General features: G+C 34.3%; 1 protein-coding gene across 1 annotated transcript; it reads left to right on the forward strand.

The window, feature by feature from the left end:
• Positions 1-71: 71 nt before the first annotated feature.
• LOC113229974 lies at positions 72-12963 on the forward strand. Its single transcript, XM_026463676.1, has 4 exons — positions 72-174; positions 10378-10470; positions 11271-11395; positions 12708-12963. Exons 1-4 carry the CDS (start codon positions 72-74, stop codon positions 12948-12950), a joined length of 564 nt encoding a protein of 187 aa, XP_026319461.1. The 3' UTR covers positions 12951-12963.
• Positions 12964-16167: the final 3204 nt, after the last annotated feature.

Raw genomic sequence — 16167 nt, forward strand, 5'->3', positions numbered from 1 at the left:
GTACATTTTTTTATTTTACGTATTTACTTATCTTTTTTTGGTTTATAAATGTGTATTACATTATTTCAAAAATGGACGACTTTGAGGCCTTCATGGCAGATTATCTGGGGAACGAAGATGATTACCGTGGTGTAAGAGCACCTAAATTTGAGGGCTCCTGGCAATATCTTGGAAGTACTGGATGACGAACAGTTTTTCAGCCGATACAGATATGAAAATTCTTCTCATTAAGTAGGAAAGTAATATGAAGTAGGAACTATTTGATATTTATGAGTATTATAAAAGATTCAAATACCACTGTGGGGAAACTGCACCACGTGACCAATCCTCTTGATACTTTTTCTACATAGTTCACAATGTCAAAATACTTCTATAATCCTTGTATCAATAATGAAAAAATAAATATCAAAACTTATAGGTTTATAAGAACCCAGTTATGTACCTACTTAACTTTGACTTTCTCATTTCACTAAGATTCAGTAAAGTACAATGGAACCATTTATTCTGTTCCTGCACTTACTTGAAGTTTCATACTTATTTCAACAAACAGTTCAACACATTGTAATATATAGAAATAATTCGTACCCCTACAGCAAGATACAATAAAACAGAGTGAGATAACTCTGATTATCATTGGTTTTCATCTTCATGTTCCAGATTGATGAATTAGTTGTAAACACCATTTTCCCATTAGTGCAAGTTCAGCCATAATAATTAATTAATTAATATATTTAAAACCGAATACAAAAAATCAATATTGTTTAAACTTTTTTTGTATAATATCAAGTGACAGGACGAACAGTCGTGCACCTGATGGTAAGCTACACGCCCGTCCATAACAGTTGCAGTGCCACTTACAAGTCCAATTTGCCTGCAATTTCACCAGCACCCTTACCCTTCAAAACCGGAACACAGTAATACTGACATCACTGTTTGGGGGTAGAAATAGATAAGGTGGCAGTACTACCCTAGACGAACTCTTTCACAAGGAGCCCTGACTTAAGTATTAAAACGAATAAGTCAAAACAGATTGTTGAATTTTTTATTCTTTCCGTTGAAGAAAAAGGCAAAAGTAATTGTTTGTTAACTGCGACAAACAAAAGTCGAAACTACAAAACATTTTCAAAAATCATTGGCTACCGGCTTCAAAGTAAAACTTGAGACTGACCTTGGTTAAGAGCAAGCGAAAAAATGTTCTTATATATCAAATAATACCAAGCTTAACTTAAGCAATAATTTCAAAAAATTTAAAATACAAAACTTAAGCAATAATTTCAGTCAAGTCGATTTTAGTCAAGAATTTTCTCTAAATGCGACTTCTGTTTTGTTCATAAATACGGGTGACAATTTGTCTTAAATTTTGATACTCGTCTATAGTATTACATGCCTAATATCATATAGTGACATTACTTCATTACTTACATAACGATAATAAAAGTTCTCTTCTAGTTTTTTAATAAGGTTGAGGTATTTCGGAAATCAAACAAATCTGTACTTTTATAAAATTTGAAATTCTGCATATTGAAATATTTAGTAGGTACAAAAACAATCAATCGATACAAAAACATCGGATACTATTATAAAATAAATCATAAATAACTCAATCAAAATCAACGTTCAATCAATTTGTTACTCGTATTTCAGCAAACCCCATTCTTCTCCTGGCGTTCCATAAAAATATAGATCCCAATTAACACCAGGAAGTTCTTCATCAGGAAGATACCATTCGTAATAAAAGTATCTATATCTATTTTTGTCATGTATGTACGTTATGACAGGTGTACACATTTGGAAGTTGTAAGCAGTGCTTCGAAACATATCTTCTTCGTAGAACGTGCCTCTAATTCTAATACAAGTTGGCACTTTAGGTATCTCTAGCCACCCCTGAAAAGTAAGGATACTTTTAACAGAATATTTTAAGGACACCACCGACTACTGGAGAAAAGCGTTAGCCCATGTACAAATAGTAGGATTATATTATTTTAAGAAAGATTTTCTAGTCCTACCTTCCATTACAAAATAAAATTAAGAAAAAAAACTTAAATGAGTATTCTAGAAATACAATTAACAATAAAGCAACGTATACATTACAAATACAGTCGTAATGAGAATAATATTATTACAAGTTATTCACGTAATTTATGCGATTAAACGATAACCAAATACTATTTATTCACCTAATATAGAATACGAACTTACGTACCTACATTCAAGTTTATAAAAAAGTATTATAATGCTTTTACATATAGTTGTTTTATTATGGGACGAATAAGTAGTATGCCTGGCGATAAGGGACACAGCTATCCATGACAGATACAGTGCCACTAAGAACTTTAAATCGCAAGATCCGAAGAGCACAGCAACTGCGGCCGTCACCCTGAGACATAAAGTTGACAGGTCCCGTGTGCTTGTGTAATTTCACCACCCTTGGAGTGGTTACACACGACGACTTTTAGCAACGATGCAGCTACGCGTTCGTGAAATGCACGATTACATCGCTACAATTGCGATTTATAGGCGATTGCATCGATACAAACGCGCGATTGCATCGATACAGTCGCTTATATTGAATCATTATATACGAAAAATTTTATAAGTTTATGCACATTGTCTAGTTTTGTTAATTGTAAATTTAAAAGGGAAATTAATAAATACATTAAATAAATAAATTAGTTAATTAATGTAAAACGTGCATCGGTTTTGTATCGCATTTGCATCCCGTTTATATGGCGTTTGCATCGCTGCTTAAATTTGCTTAAAGTGAATATACGTAAGCATGAAAGATATATTTTTTTTTATTATTATATTTTTATTATATATATTTCAATAACTTACTCTGACAATTGACTTTTTCACGACATCTTCGTTAGTAAGGTGGACATGTGTGTAATATACGATTTTGTAATTTGGCCGACATTGACCGTAGATAAATTCTGTATTTGTCTCTATTAACAAAAAAATACTTGTAATGTTTACCAAAACATTTAATGTCAAAACTTGATTCTTATTAAATTGATAAAATAATGAGCTTTTAAATTTGTAAGATATTCGCACCAATTACGTGCTAAACTAAGTTATTCGCTGGATTGTCACATTTGGCTTAAGTTAGAATAGTTTTCCTAATTAAATTCTTCATTTTTTTCTAACTTGTACTTTACCAAAAGTCAAGGGTATCCACCACAAAAGGCACAACGCTGTAGCACGGGCTGAAGTTGGCGTATTTGAGCTTTTAACGGGTCTCGGCTGTTTTGGCGGAGCCCACACAATCCATAGTCGCAATAATATCGACCTCTATGGTCCAACAATTTGCACTGTGGGCACTGGATGAGGAGGTTGTGGGTTCGATTCCCGGAAGGAACAATTTAGGAAAGGAACTTTTCTAAATTACATATGACAAATACTGATGAACTTTTGACGTTTGGCGAAACAAGGCATAGTATCCAGAGCCGTAAAAGCTATTTAAAAAGATCCGATGACAATGAGACAAGTACATAAGAGCCAAATATTTAATAAATTACAAATTTAGCATTTTATTAACTGGGGTACAGAGCTTACCGGTTCCATTTTTAGTAGTTCTTAAATCACTTAAAGAGTCAAAAAATTGCCAGCAATCACTGAGTGGAACTGTAAAAGGGTGTTAGAAAAACATGTTATTTATACGTCTCTAATACATGAACGAAACGAATATAAAGATGACAGTTTCTTTTGGACCCCATATTGAAAGGGGAATAGATAATAGATGTTCGTATTGTTAATGGCGTCTTATTTTTGTTTAAATTCACATACGAAGAAATAATATATGGCAATATCAACAATTTCAAGATCTCGTTAATAACATCTCTTATCACCAGTTACAGTTTCTCTATAAAGTTGAAACATTCCTTTGTTACGCACAAATTACCAAGTCACATTAAATACTAGGAGAGGAAATCAAATTCCTACACAACCTAAATTGGGTTAAGCCTAAAAAATTATAACCAAATTATCAGAATTATTTTAGAACAGTTTCGGTCCAATCGCTTCAATTTAATTACTTTTTATGCACTGACAAAAGTTCTAATACCATCTAAGCATTACACAGCCTACACAAAATGATCATACGCCTGGTGGAGTTACGTCTTAACTAGACAACTAGTTACTTTATTAACAGGCCCGGGCAATCAGGTACCACATACTATGCAGTCTGAGAAACTAGTACCCACCAAATTCACTGATTCATTTTGATTTCATCGATTCTTGAACTATATAATATAAATGTTAATTTAAACTGTCAGATTTTAATTAATAAATACACAAAGTATACATACGTGGAAAAATACATAAAAGCACTGCACAGTGGTTTAAATCGAACATTTCGTGATATCAATCGATATAAATTAGCAAATTATTAGAAACAAGAAAGTATCCCAAATTAACGTGTGAAATAACTTCGATGGACGTTCTAGAAAGACTATGCAACATCTGTGAATGTTCTCCAGTTTTATAGCTCTCAAATTTTGTTTATATTTAGTTTATTATATTTATTATTTATTAACATTGCATAATTAACGATTAATAGATGAGCGATTGTTTATAAATACGTTTCTTGTTGCTTATTTTCCATAAACAAATAACAGAATATGATTCACAAATTGTTAAATAAATAAAATGCAAAGTGACGCAAAAATATGCGAAATTTTAAAGGGATGATTCAATTAATGAGTATGTACAATTTTTGCCGTGGAGAATCCTCTGAAATCGCACGAAAAAACGCTTCTGACATTTCCTTTCAAGCACAAACAAATGTACCTATTACAAAAAGAAAGTGTATTACTATCTAGGTACGAATTAACATGAAAGTATCGTGAAAGGTACAGTTTGTAACATCACTAAACAAAAATAAACAATTTAATACTTAATAAATAATATTTGTATCACAATACGTAGCTGTCTTGACTTAGTTCCATGTTTTTTTTTTCGAATTACCAAGACATTCTAATGGGACCAAAGAAATAAAGGTCCCAGCTCATACCACCAGACATGTCTTCAGGAATGTACCACTCGTAATAATAAAAAGAAATTCGTTTTTGAGTGTGACAGTATGATACCCTAGGAACGCACATTTGGAAGTTGTAGGCCGTACTTCTAAACAGGTCTTCTTCATAGGAAGTTGCTCTGATCTTAATGCAGGTAGGAATTCTCCTTATTGGTAACCATCCCTGGAAATGGAGAAATTGAATTTGAAATATTTTTTGACGAACAATTCGAGCGATGGTAAGCGACACGCCTATCCAGAGCAGTTGCAGTGCCACTCAGAGCTATGAGTGCTTAGAAAGATCTGAGCAGAACTGCCGCTGGGTTCGTCACCATGATGTCCCTATAATTTCACCAGGACTATGAAATCACAAGGAAACACTGATCATTACTTTTTGAAATTGTTATTTCATTTAGGTTTGTATGTAACCTGATTTGGAAATCCGGAGTTTCCTGGTCCATTTTTTTTAAAGAGTTATTGTTACCAGTAAACTATTTTTCATTTCAGTTACTCCACACACCTACCGGCCTAATTTTGAGTCGAATGTATAATCAGTGCATTCAAAAAGGTATGAAGAAGAAGATTGCTTAAAAGTAGTACTAGTTGGCAAACTATTCAGCCAGCTGTTCTAAGCGTTTTCAATTTATTTTCATTGCAGGGTAAAGTTAAAATAAGTACGGTTCTACTAGCGATGGGACGAGTTGCATTTTTTCAATTGGAGTTACTCGAGTTGATGTGACTGCTAACTCGAGTTGCAACTGGAGTTAACTCGCTCGGTGTATGACAGATCAACCGCGAGTCGTGAGTAGAACTCGAACCGACGATTCACCAGTCACCGAACCTGTATGAAGTATTCGACTCGGCGGGAACCGAACCGAGCTAGCTGGAGTTCACAAAAAATATCTCGAGTTGACTCGTTGTGGGAGTAGCTCGAGTTAAATAGCTCGACTCGCCCATCGCTCGCAACTCGAGCATACTCCGAAGGTCACCGAACCGACCGAGTGAGAACGAGTAGCCATTGCGAATTGCGCTGTATGAATGAAGTATTCGGCTCGGCGAGGCGGGTACCGAATCGAGTTAGTTCGAGTTCTTAAAAAAGTAACTCGAGTCGACTCGTTGTGAGACTAACTCGAGTTATTCGAGTTAAATAACTCGACTCGCCCATCGCTAGGTTCTACCCATGTCCAACCGGGATGCGGGAGCAACGTTATGTCCGTCTTAGGAGTAACATTCGGACGCACTGCCTGAACATCTGCATCGCTCGACTCTGAATTCAAAACATAAAGCGCCCTCAAATACACAATTTTGCTTTTAGTATTACGAATGTTACAATCTACTATTATTGTATACTTACTCTAATAATAATTTTCCCGAGAACATCCATATTATCCAAATGCACAGTGCTATAAAACTTTATGTCTCTTCTCCTGCAATCGCCAAAAATGTATTCACTGTGTTTGTGTGCTGTAAAAACTTTCTTTATAAACCTTTTTTTTAAAGCTTACTATACCAAATTATATACATACATCCCACAGCTCTGCTGATTGACATAGAATTAATACAGAGAGATTTTTCTGCTATTCCAATTTGATAACAAGTCTCTTATATTTATTAGGGTGCGTAATGCGCCTGTTTGTGAAACGCTCGCTAGCTGCACACGATCTGTTCGCGTGCCGTTCTCGCGTCACTCGCGCGAAACATATATTAATGTGTACTTATTTACACGCATGCAGCACGCGTGCAACACGCATACAACAGGCGTACAGTATGCGAGCAGCGCGCTCGCAGTGCACTCACCAGATCTATACGCACCCTTATTAATGTATCATTCTTTGAAAGCAATTACATGTATTATGTTATATACAGAGATGTAGTTTTGTATTAAAAGAGCACCGAGGTACAGGCAAGTACACGAAATTTCTTAAAAAGCATTAATTAAGATACTAAAAATTTTATTGCCCTTTCAAAATGTAGTCAAGATTATCTACGTAATATTGCATATCGTAGCCAACTAATTTACTAAACATTACTTATCTCGAATAACAAAGTTAACAAATTACTCACTTGGATTAGCAATTCTGTTCGCTAGCGTTATATCCTTTAAGGGAACGAAGAACATCCAGCCCTTAACATGTGACACTGTAACAATATCAAACTTGAGCATAACGATCTTCATATATATCTATATCTTAGGAGTCTAAGGCCCCGTGTAGGTACATCAAAAGTTACATGCCTAATATGTGAATATGAATATTCCGACTCAAGATAGTATTATTACGTAAACATGCACATAATAATGAAGATACCGCATTCAAATTTAGAACTATACGTATATTTTATATGCCCATTAGGTGTCTAGAAAAATACGTTGTACATAAATAAATGAAGGAAAACTTGCTTGAACCTGAAGCGTGTAATTATATTTAGTACATTTTAATGTGCAATGGGTGTTTTACTGGGTCATAGGAGGATATATTATTATTGCAGTTGCGCTGCAACAATTTACCACCTGTCAGACAATAATTCTAGAAAGCTAATGACGTAGAATTGATATTTCATACTATAGTAAAGTTTCAATGTAAGCTCTCAATGTACGACGACAGAACATCAAACTACACATTTAGGTGTGCATGCTCCATCGTCGACCTCATCGTCACTTCCCATCAGGTGAGATAGAGCTAAAAAATGCACACTTACATTAGAATAAAAAAAAACACATTGACGGATCTTGTTCCGTTGCATTGGAAGCGATATTCGAACAAAAGTGTGTAGCTTGATGTACTGTAGCACTTTGGAGCTTTGGGGGTTTTAAGAACTTTTTTAAATAACATAGTCTTTCAATGTGAATATAGATTTGCTCGATTTTTTGTTGATCGCCAAATATCGATCTACAAAAAAAACTTACAATACAATTGATCATCTGTTGCTTACAAATTTACTCCTTTTTTTTGATCACTCGAGTCGATCGTTGTGTCGTCAAAAAATTTGCCCGATTTTTGGGCACTTTTACAACAATAATGAGTGTACCTAATAAGTTATTTTGACGAATAAATATTATTTGCATTTGAACATATACTTGTCGATACTTCGGGAAAGAAAAGGCGTAAATACCAAACTACAAAGTTTAAAAAACGAGCAATCAACAACTTATAAACACTTTAGTTCAAACCTATTTTATTTTTGTAACTGTTTTTTGTCGAAGAGCTAAATTTTAAGTAGACAAACAGAAGGGGCATGAAAATGAACCTGATTACAAAATAATTATTTTTTATATAATAGACATTCGTGCCCTTTTTTCTCCGAATTATCGATATGTAAAACATGGAGTCTCTTAATAATAATAATAAATAATAATAAATCTTTATTCATAGCCATTAACATAGTAGGGAACAAACTTACGTATGTAAGTAAATCAAGCACTATTATTAGTGCTTAATTTAACAGTGATTGATTGTTGACCACTGTTCTTGTTAATCGAACATAAAGAGCTTTTTTCCGAAGAGACTGTAAGTTACGTCTATTTATCGTATTAGACATATTACCTACATACTCGTACTTTTGTACATTACATGGCAAAATATTTTTTTCCACTTTCTATTTTATTCCTCAAAAAAATAATTTTCAAAACCAAAAGTTTTTTTTGACACCACGCGGCAGTAATTGGGTAATCAATGTTATCTGACAGCAGAAGGTTAATAACGCAAAATGTATTCACCTGAACCCAGTAATGCCATAATTATCGTCCGTAAAGAGCACTTCATCTGCTTCATAATTTAGTATAACACTAAAACCAATTAGAATTTAAAATGTACGTAGATATCACAGCGAAATGTACCGATAAACAGATCTTTCAAAGGATTTCCATCCACATTTATATGTATTTCAATTGAAAATATAGTGATTCAAAAGTTTTAGACATTGATGTTTCAAAACAATCAATTTATAAACAAGAGTGATACATAGCTACCGTATATAAATTTTGTATTAGTCGTCCACGGAAAATTTCGTATACTCAAATTAAAAACAAATGTGTTGAACAATTTAGTCGGAAAACGTATTATGACCTACATTCCATAATTAATTCTAAATTTATGATTTTACTTTACATTATTTTAAACATTTTTATCAAAAATTTATTTTAACTATAAAGCAATAAAAAAGGTATATTTACCAAACAGTACATTAAGTAATATATTTTTTTAAAGATATATCATCCCACGGCTCATCTCTGAGGGGAGAGTTTAGCTGTAGTCCACCACATCGTAGTAGCAGTAAAGCTCCTTATGAAAGAAAGAGTTCATGCAGGAAAGTGCCACCTTACCAATTTCTGCCGCCAAGCAGTAATGTGACTATTACTGCGTTCCTATTTTGAAAGGTAAGAGGTACTGGTGAAATTACAGGCACATGGGACTTGACGATTTATGTCACCAGGTGACAGGCATAGTGGCAGTGTCCCTCACACTTTTGCGATTTAAAGCTCAGAGTGGTACTGCAACTGTTATAGACAGGCGTGTCGCTTGACATCAAGCACACCACTTGATCGTCACGTTACTTGACAAAAGAAAAAATATTTTTTTACAATTTGCCGAAAAGTTTTCGAATTCTCTTTAGAGCCAAATAACAAAATGTCACAACAAGAAAAGAATGCGTATCAAAGACAGATTATACCAAATATTTTGAAACCATTTAAGGTTATTGGTAAACTTAGAAGCGGTATAAAACTAAGATTTCTCTTAAGATTTCATTACTTGAATCAATGGAATTAATTACTCCATTTTACCGACGTAACATCAATGTTCGTTCACACTTCGTCAAATAGTAATATATCTGTTGTATCTAAATCGGCTACAAAGGATTTGAACTTAGAAAAGCTGCCATATAATAGACACAAAGAGACGCTCATCACCTAAATCCTTCATCACAGCGACATAAATAATGCTACAGCAGCATATTTTATTGTCGTTGTTAACACTTAATGTTCATTTGTTTGGTAAGTCGAGTTCGATGTTTACCTGTGTGCGTTCCTCTGCTGAGTGCGGTATTTCTATACCTTCACATCTCTATACAACTCTCTTTGAATTTTGTTATAAATGCAAGTTTCTTAACCATGTTTCTTATCATAATCGCTAAGAAAAGAAATTACTAAATTGGCAGAACAAGCTTCAACTATGACACCAAATTAATAATGCTGTAGCATAAGTTCAATAGGTATAAGCAGGAATAGCCTTGAACTGCCGGAGGCATTATGGAGGATAATGTGGGAAGAAAGAACAAAAGGCCACGAAGAAATCTGTAATATTGAGAGGTCGACCTAAAACGTATTGCCATAATAGACTTATTTACATTTTTTTCCCCTTATTAAGGCGCCAGTGATGGTTGGAAAGCCATAAATTTTAACCAAGCCCATCATTCCTTGCGTCGTGGAGGTTATAGCCAAGTTGACAAACTACGCCGAGGTATGCTTTAATATTTTAACATGGTAACACTTTTAAGTACATTATATAAACTGATTCGCTCTGGACCTTTTGGAGGGAAAAGTGTCGTTTTTATTTTGACTTTCAATTATTTTGTGAAATCTAGTTTAAAGTGGAATAGGATAGTGCTATTGTGCCTTAATCGAAGATTAAAACGCGAAATTATACGAATCTCGAAATAAAATACCCGTATCGGCCCGTTTTAAGGAATCCCGAGTCAATCCAAGCACGCCGCCTCAAATTGCCTATCCTCTTTGTGGCAGCCATATTTACAGAAACATATTTAAACTTCATGTTTAGGCTGATGGCTTTGCCAAAGCCTTAATAAATTAAAAAAAAAAAAAAAAAATTATATAAACTTCAATGACATGAATTTGTCAATAACAATGACTGATACATTTTGATTAACAAATATTTCGTGCAAATATTGCGAAAGATAGACGTATGTGCATGGTTAACAGATTCAGAATAATAATATTCTATATTAACTAAGCTAACTCGTATATTTTTGTCGAAGTTTTGCTCGATGTGTTTCGAAACAATCCGTGGTCCTTAGTCATGAGCTTCCATGGCAACATGGCAGTGACTCGACGAAAACTGCACGCCAAAGCCCTAATAGTCCCGTCACTCAGTACGGGTGAGGGCGCGAATGGCAGCGAGGAGCTAATACCCCATAATCATAATGCTATGGATACATTGGATAACATGTCTGAGTCTCACGGTAGATTTCTAATTAAAATAATGTTCTGCTTAAACAGCAAACATTCGATATTTTTTTTCAGATTTTCAACATAGTGTCTATAAGTTTGGACAATGCGATAGGGAAAATTTGTTGCGTAAATATCTTAGAAAAACACTCGTAACGAAAATTCCCACCGAAGCCGAGGCCCCACAAAGGTTTCTTTATGTAAGTTACATTCCTTTGTTTTAACCGACTTCAAAAAAAGGAGGAGGTTCTCAGTAAGACTGTATTTTTTTTTGTATGTATGTTACGCGATAACTCATTTGTGAATATGAATAAGAATGTGAATAAGGCATTTGTTACCCGAATGTGATGTTTCTTTTTTTGTGGAAAGTAGGGGATGAACACACATTTCCAGTAACCGTCCTCAATAAAACTTGGCAAATAGATGTAATTCCGTGGAATAATGCTACAGCAGCATAAAACGACCTCAAAGGCCGTGGCCTTTGAGGTCGTTTTTTATAAAAAACTTGTAATTTATTGTTCAAATATTATTATAGCACGCTATTTTTTTATAATCTCTTTGGTTTTTGGATTTATTTTTACAATTGTTTTATTAATATTGACCCAAATTCACACCGTTTATATTATTAACTGACTCATCCATGTGTGCATGTCTGAATGATATATAATAAAAATAAACATGTTACACCTAATTTACTTTGCTAATTATTTTTAATTAATTAATTAATTAATTTTAGCCGTGGGGCGACGGCTTAAGAATACATTGTCGCCTCCCCATACATGCCCGTGGGGGTCGTAAGAGGCGACCGAGGGCGTCACAAGTGTCCATCTGCTTAGCATTGTGGTAGGCTCTGTGCCGACTGGATAGCGACCACAGTACACACGGCGGAAAACCCTCCACAGTGAAACGCTTTTGCGAATCGCGTTCAGGGATCAGTTGGTGTACATCCAGTGCATTTGGCCAGACCGGCAAAATGATAGTGACGGAGTGAAGATATTTGTGTTTTCCATCCGTTACTCTCATCTCTGGACTGTATTCGCACTTTCCATCAGGCGCGGTGCAGTCATTTTGTCGAGTCGCAATAAAAAAAAAAAAAAATAAAAAATAATGCGTGACAGTAAATAGACAATGTACTTTCAATATGTTTGTATGCGTAATATTTGGCCTACCACAGTGAAAATAGGTAAACTTATTTTGTCGCCTTAAACTTCTATACAACCTGTGTTATCATAAAAAATAGTTATGAATTATAATTCATAACTATTTTATTATATACATACATGTGTCATGTACAGTCCACAATAAACAAAAAGACACCGGCTCTATAAAATTACCAGAGCAATCCGACTAATCAAAAAATCATTTTAGTCTTCAAAGAACTTGTTTTCTTTAGGAAGACAACAAAATTGATAAGTCAAAATTTTACTGTACTAATATTTTTCCCGTTAAGATAATTTTGACGCCGAGTGTACTAGAGTACCAATATTTAAAATTTTCTGTTCTCCTTTGCAGCTACTGGCCAAGAAGAATACAATTAATCGTAAATTGCAATGTGTGGTAGTAAAAATTTTTACCAATAGGTTGTTCATGTTTGTCAATAGTCGTTTCCCCATGTATTATTGTCAAGGCATAGTTCATTACCTAATGATGAATTCCATTCAACGATTAGAAGTGCATGAATTCTTTTTAAGCGGTGAATTCAAACTACCGGCTGATATTAATTTTAATTTTTATCATCCTAACCCAGATTATTAAACAATATTATTTCTATTCCCCACTGTTGTTTCTTTTTACACATTTGATTTTATGTAATAGTTTCATACATATAAGTAAGTGATCTCATATATCTATCCTTGTAGAAGATGAGGTTGAGTACCTATTTATTTAGTAAAGTTTCGTATGTAGTTCTAATACTCGGCTACATTAACTTCCATTCTCTGCCAGTTATATTCTTTGTCCATAGGAAAATACCCTTTATTGCTCAGTGCAGTATCGTCGGCGGTCGGTACGTATGTTATTTAAGGTTTAAAAATTGAATAATTGTTGTTTCTGTACTAAGTTTTGTATATATAATGAGTAACGTACCGTCTTATTTATATTATATTTTAATATATAGATATAGATAGATACCCGTCTCGATATGTTACGGTGTCGCCAGTGGCGGATACTTGCAAGTGAAGCCTGCAAATAAATTGCTGAAGCTTCTTTCTTTTCTTCGAAAAGTAATTGCTTTATTTTGAATGTTAAAAACATACAACATTTAAAATAAAACGATTGCTTTTATTTTATTACTTGGTAAATAAATTGTCTTTTTATTTGTTATTAATTTTATTTGATAAGAACACTCGCATAAACGCAAATGATAACAACACTCTCTCAGGCCCTAAAAACAAAAATCTACCTCATAAAATCAAAAGAGGAAATGTGATGCTGTTCCGTACAAACCTAGATTGAATACTCAATAGATTAAGTAACATGGACTTTCTTTCTTACACCACAAATCATAAGGAACTCCACTAGAAATAAACCTAATGAATTGTTCCAAGAAATTCATAAATTGTCAGTAGAAAGAAGAGAAGTAGGAGTGCTAGTAAAAAGCAAGGTAGCAGAATAATCAATAAATGTTAATTTTAAAACCACAAACAAACATAATAAAAAAGAAGACTTTTATCTCCTTGTCTGGCTTAAGTGGCCTTCTAGAGATAATTCGAAAGTAAAAGTACGCTCAGGTTACTTACGTGCAGGTTGATTAGCGAATTGTAATAAATAATCAAGTTACCAACGTGAAAATCTATTCTCAAAAATAATTATGAAAACGAACTATGGGAATTTTCGGTCCGACCTCCGAGAAACTATTTTATTTCCATTATACGTGTTAAAAGTTTCACTACACTAAATTCAAGATTATTAAAAAAATAGCTTGAAACGTTGAATTTACTAAAATGAACTCTTAGTTTTGGCAGTCACTGAATTCCTGTAGTATTTATTAGTTAAAAGTATTTCTAAATGCAAGTGAAAAATACACCAGTAGAAAAAAAAAACGATTTCCCTATTTTTATAATACACTTGGTACTGGACGGGACGATTTTCCGATAAATGCCGATTCCGATAAATCAATATAAGTAAGTAAATAGTGCAACACTAGGCGCGCTATAAAGCTACGTGGCTGATTTTTCGGCAAATGCGACTTGCGTTTTCCTACATTTCTTCGTTAGGGCCGGATTAAGGCCTAAGGGGACTATTGTAAATTAAGTACTTCGCATGTTGTAGCGTAAGGTATAATTTACTTAATTTTGTATAGTTTAATCTTATCATATGACATGACGATTGGAATTGAATTCTTGAGAAGGTCATTTCATCGGTTACTATGCTGGACTGGCACGCAGAGGTCCTGGGTTCGATTCCCAGGCCGGGAGAAACATGTGTATGGCCTACATTTATTTCTCTCGTGAGTTTGGGTGTCATTTGTGGTTGTCTATGTGAGTGTCCATGGCACCCGCACTCAGGATTTTCCTAGTGCGGAGTTATGAGTGTGTTGCGTTATTATTGTTATTTACAAATTTTAACTTTTCTAAATTTCGGGTGTTTCGGGAGACGCCAAAGATTCTTAACTATGCGTTGTAGCTTATAAAAAAATTAAAAGCTGTTCTACAAGGTGCATTTTTTAGATAAATGTACGTACTGCATCATCAAACAAAACATTTTGAGGTGTTAATTACTCACGAAGTAAAATAAGAAACCCAAAATTAATCACTATTGTTCACGTGATAATTGATCTAAGAAAGTTACTGGTGGGTATTACTTGTTGATTAATGATTGAGGTCAACATCTATTAAAACAAGGTTTTAGCCCTGAGTACTTCCCCAAGCAGCTTAGTTACGGTGACAATACAAGATTTTTAAAGCAAATCGTTATAGTTGAATAATTCACAACACTTAGAGAAAAAATAAATTTCATTTTTATAAAGTGCATGTATAACTCTTCAAAGTTTTCGGGTTTATCAGTCGTTCTGCGCCTAGAATTTAATAAACATCGATACGACACAATTGAACACTGCGAATTATGTTGTGAATAGTTTAGTAGCTGTAGATCTCCTCGTGAAAGAGTTCGTCCAGGGAAGTACTGCCACCTTACCTATTTCTGCCGCCAACCAGTAATGTTAGATTACTGTGTTCCGGTTTTCAAGGTTAAGGGTGCTAGTGAAATTACAGGCGCTAGGGACTTGTCAACTAATATCTCAGGGTGTCGGGCGTAATGGCAGAGCCACTCAGATCCTTCCGATTTAAAGCTCTGAGTGGCACTGCAACTGTTATAAACAGGCGTGTAGCTTACCATCAGGTGCACGATTTATTCGTCTTGTTATTTTAATTATAAAAAAAATACAAATAAGTTTGTGACAATGTTTACCTCCTTTATCGTCATCCCACATTTTTATCATCCTCTTTTCTGGTCCTGGCCACTTATTTTTACAGTTTTGAATTGTTTTCGAATTCCGTTTTCCTTCATTATTCTTACGTTTGTTATATTCATCGTCACTCCCATCGAAATCAATTAATATTTATACGTTAAAGGTTATGTAAACAATATACGATCCTAAGACTTACAACTTTTGCCGACAAGAACACTCAATGTGATTTAATATGACGACTTCGTTGGCCCAACGGTTTTGCACTGTAGCCACTGTATGAGAAGGTATAGAGTTCCATTCCCATTAAAGTCCATTTAGGAAATGAACTGAATAAATTCCGTTGACCTGGAACTCATAGTATGGGGAGTTGCCAATTTTTGAGACCAGCTAATCTTTGAGTTTGTCCGGCACATTATTATTATTATATTTTTAATGACATGTAGTGCTATAATCTATAAAATGCGGATCATAAAGATCGTTCGTTACACAAAGGGTATCAATAATAATAACACCCCACACATTCAACATAGCCCCGCACTCGGGAAACCCTGTGTTGCGGGTGCC

Source organism: Hyposmocoma kahamanoa, unplaced genomic scaffold (genome assembly GCF_003589595.1).
Source record: "Hyposmocoma kahamanoa isolate Upper Pololo Valley unplaced genomic scaffold, ASM358959v1 63, whole genome shotgun sequence".
Taxonomy (NCBI): Eukaryota; Metazoa; Arthropoda; class Insecta; order Lepidoptera; family Cosmopterigidae; genus Hyposmocoma; species Hyposmocoma kahamanoa.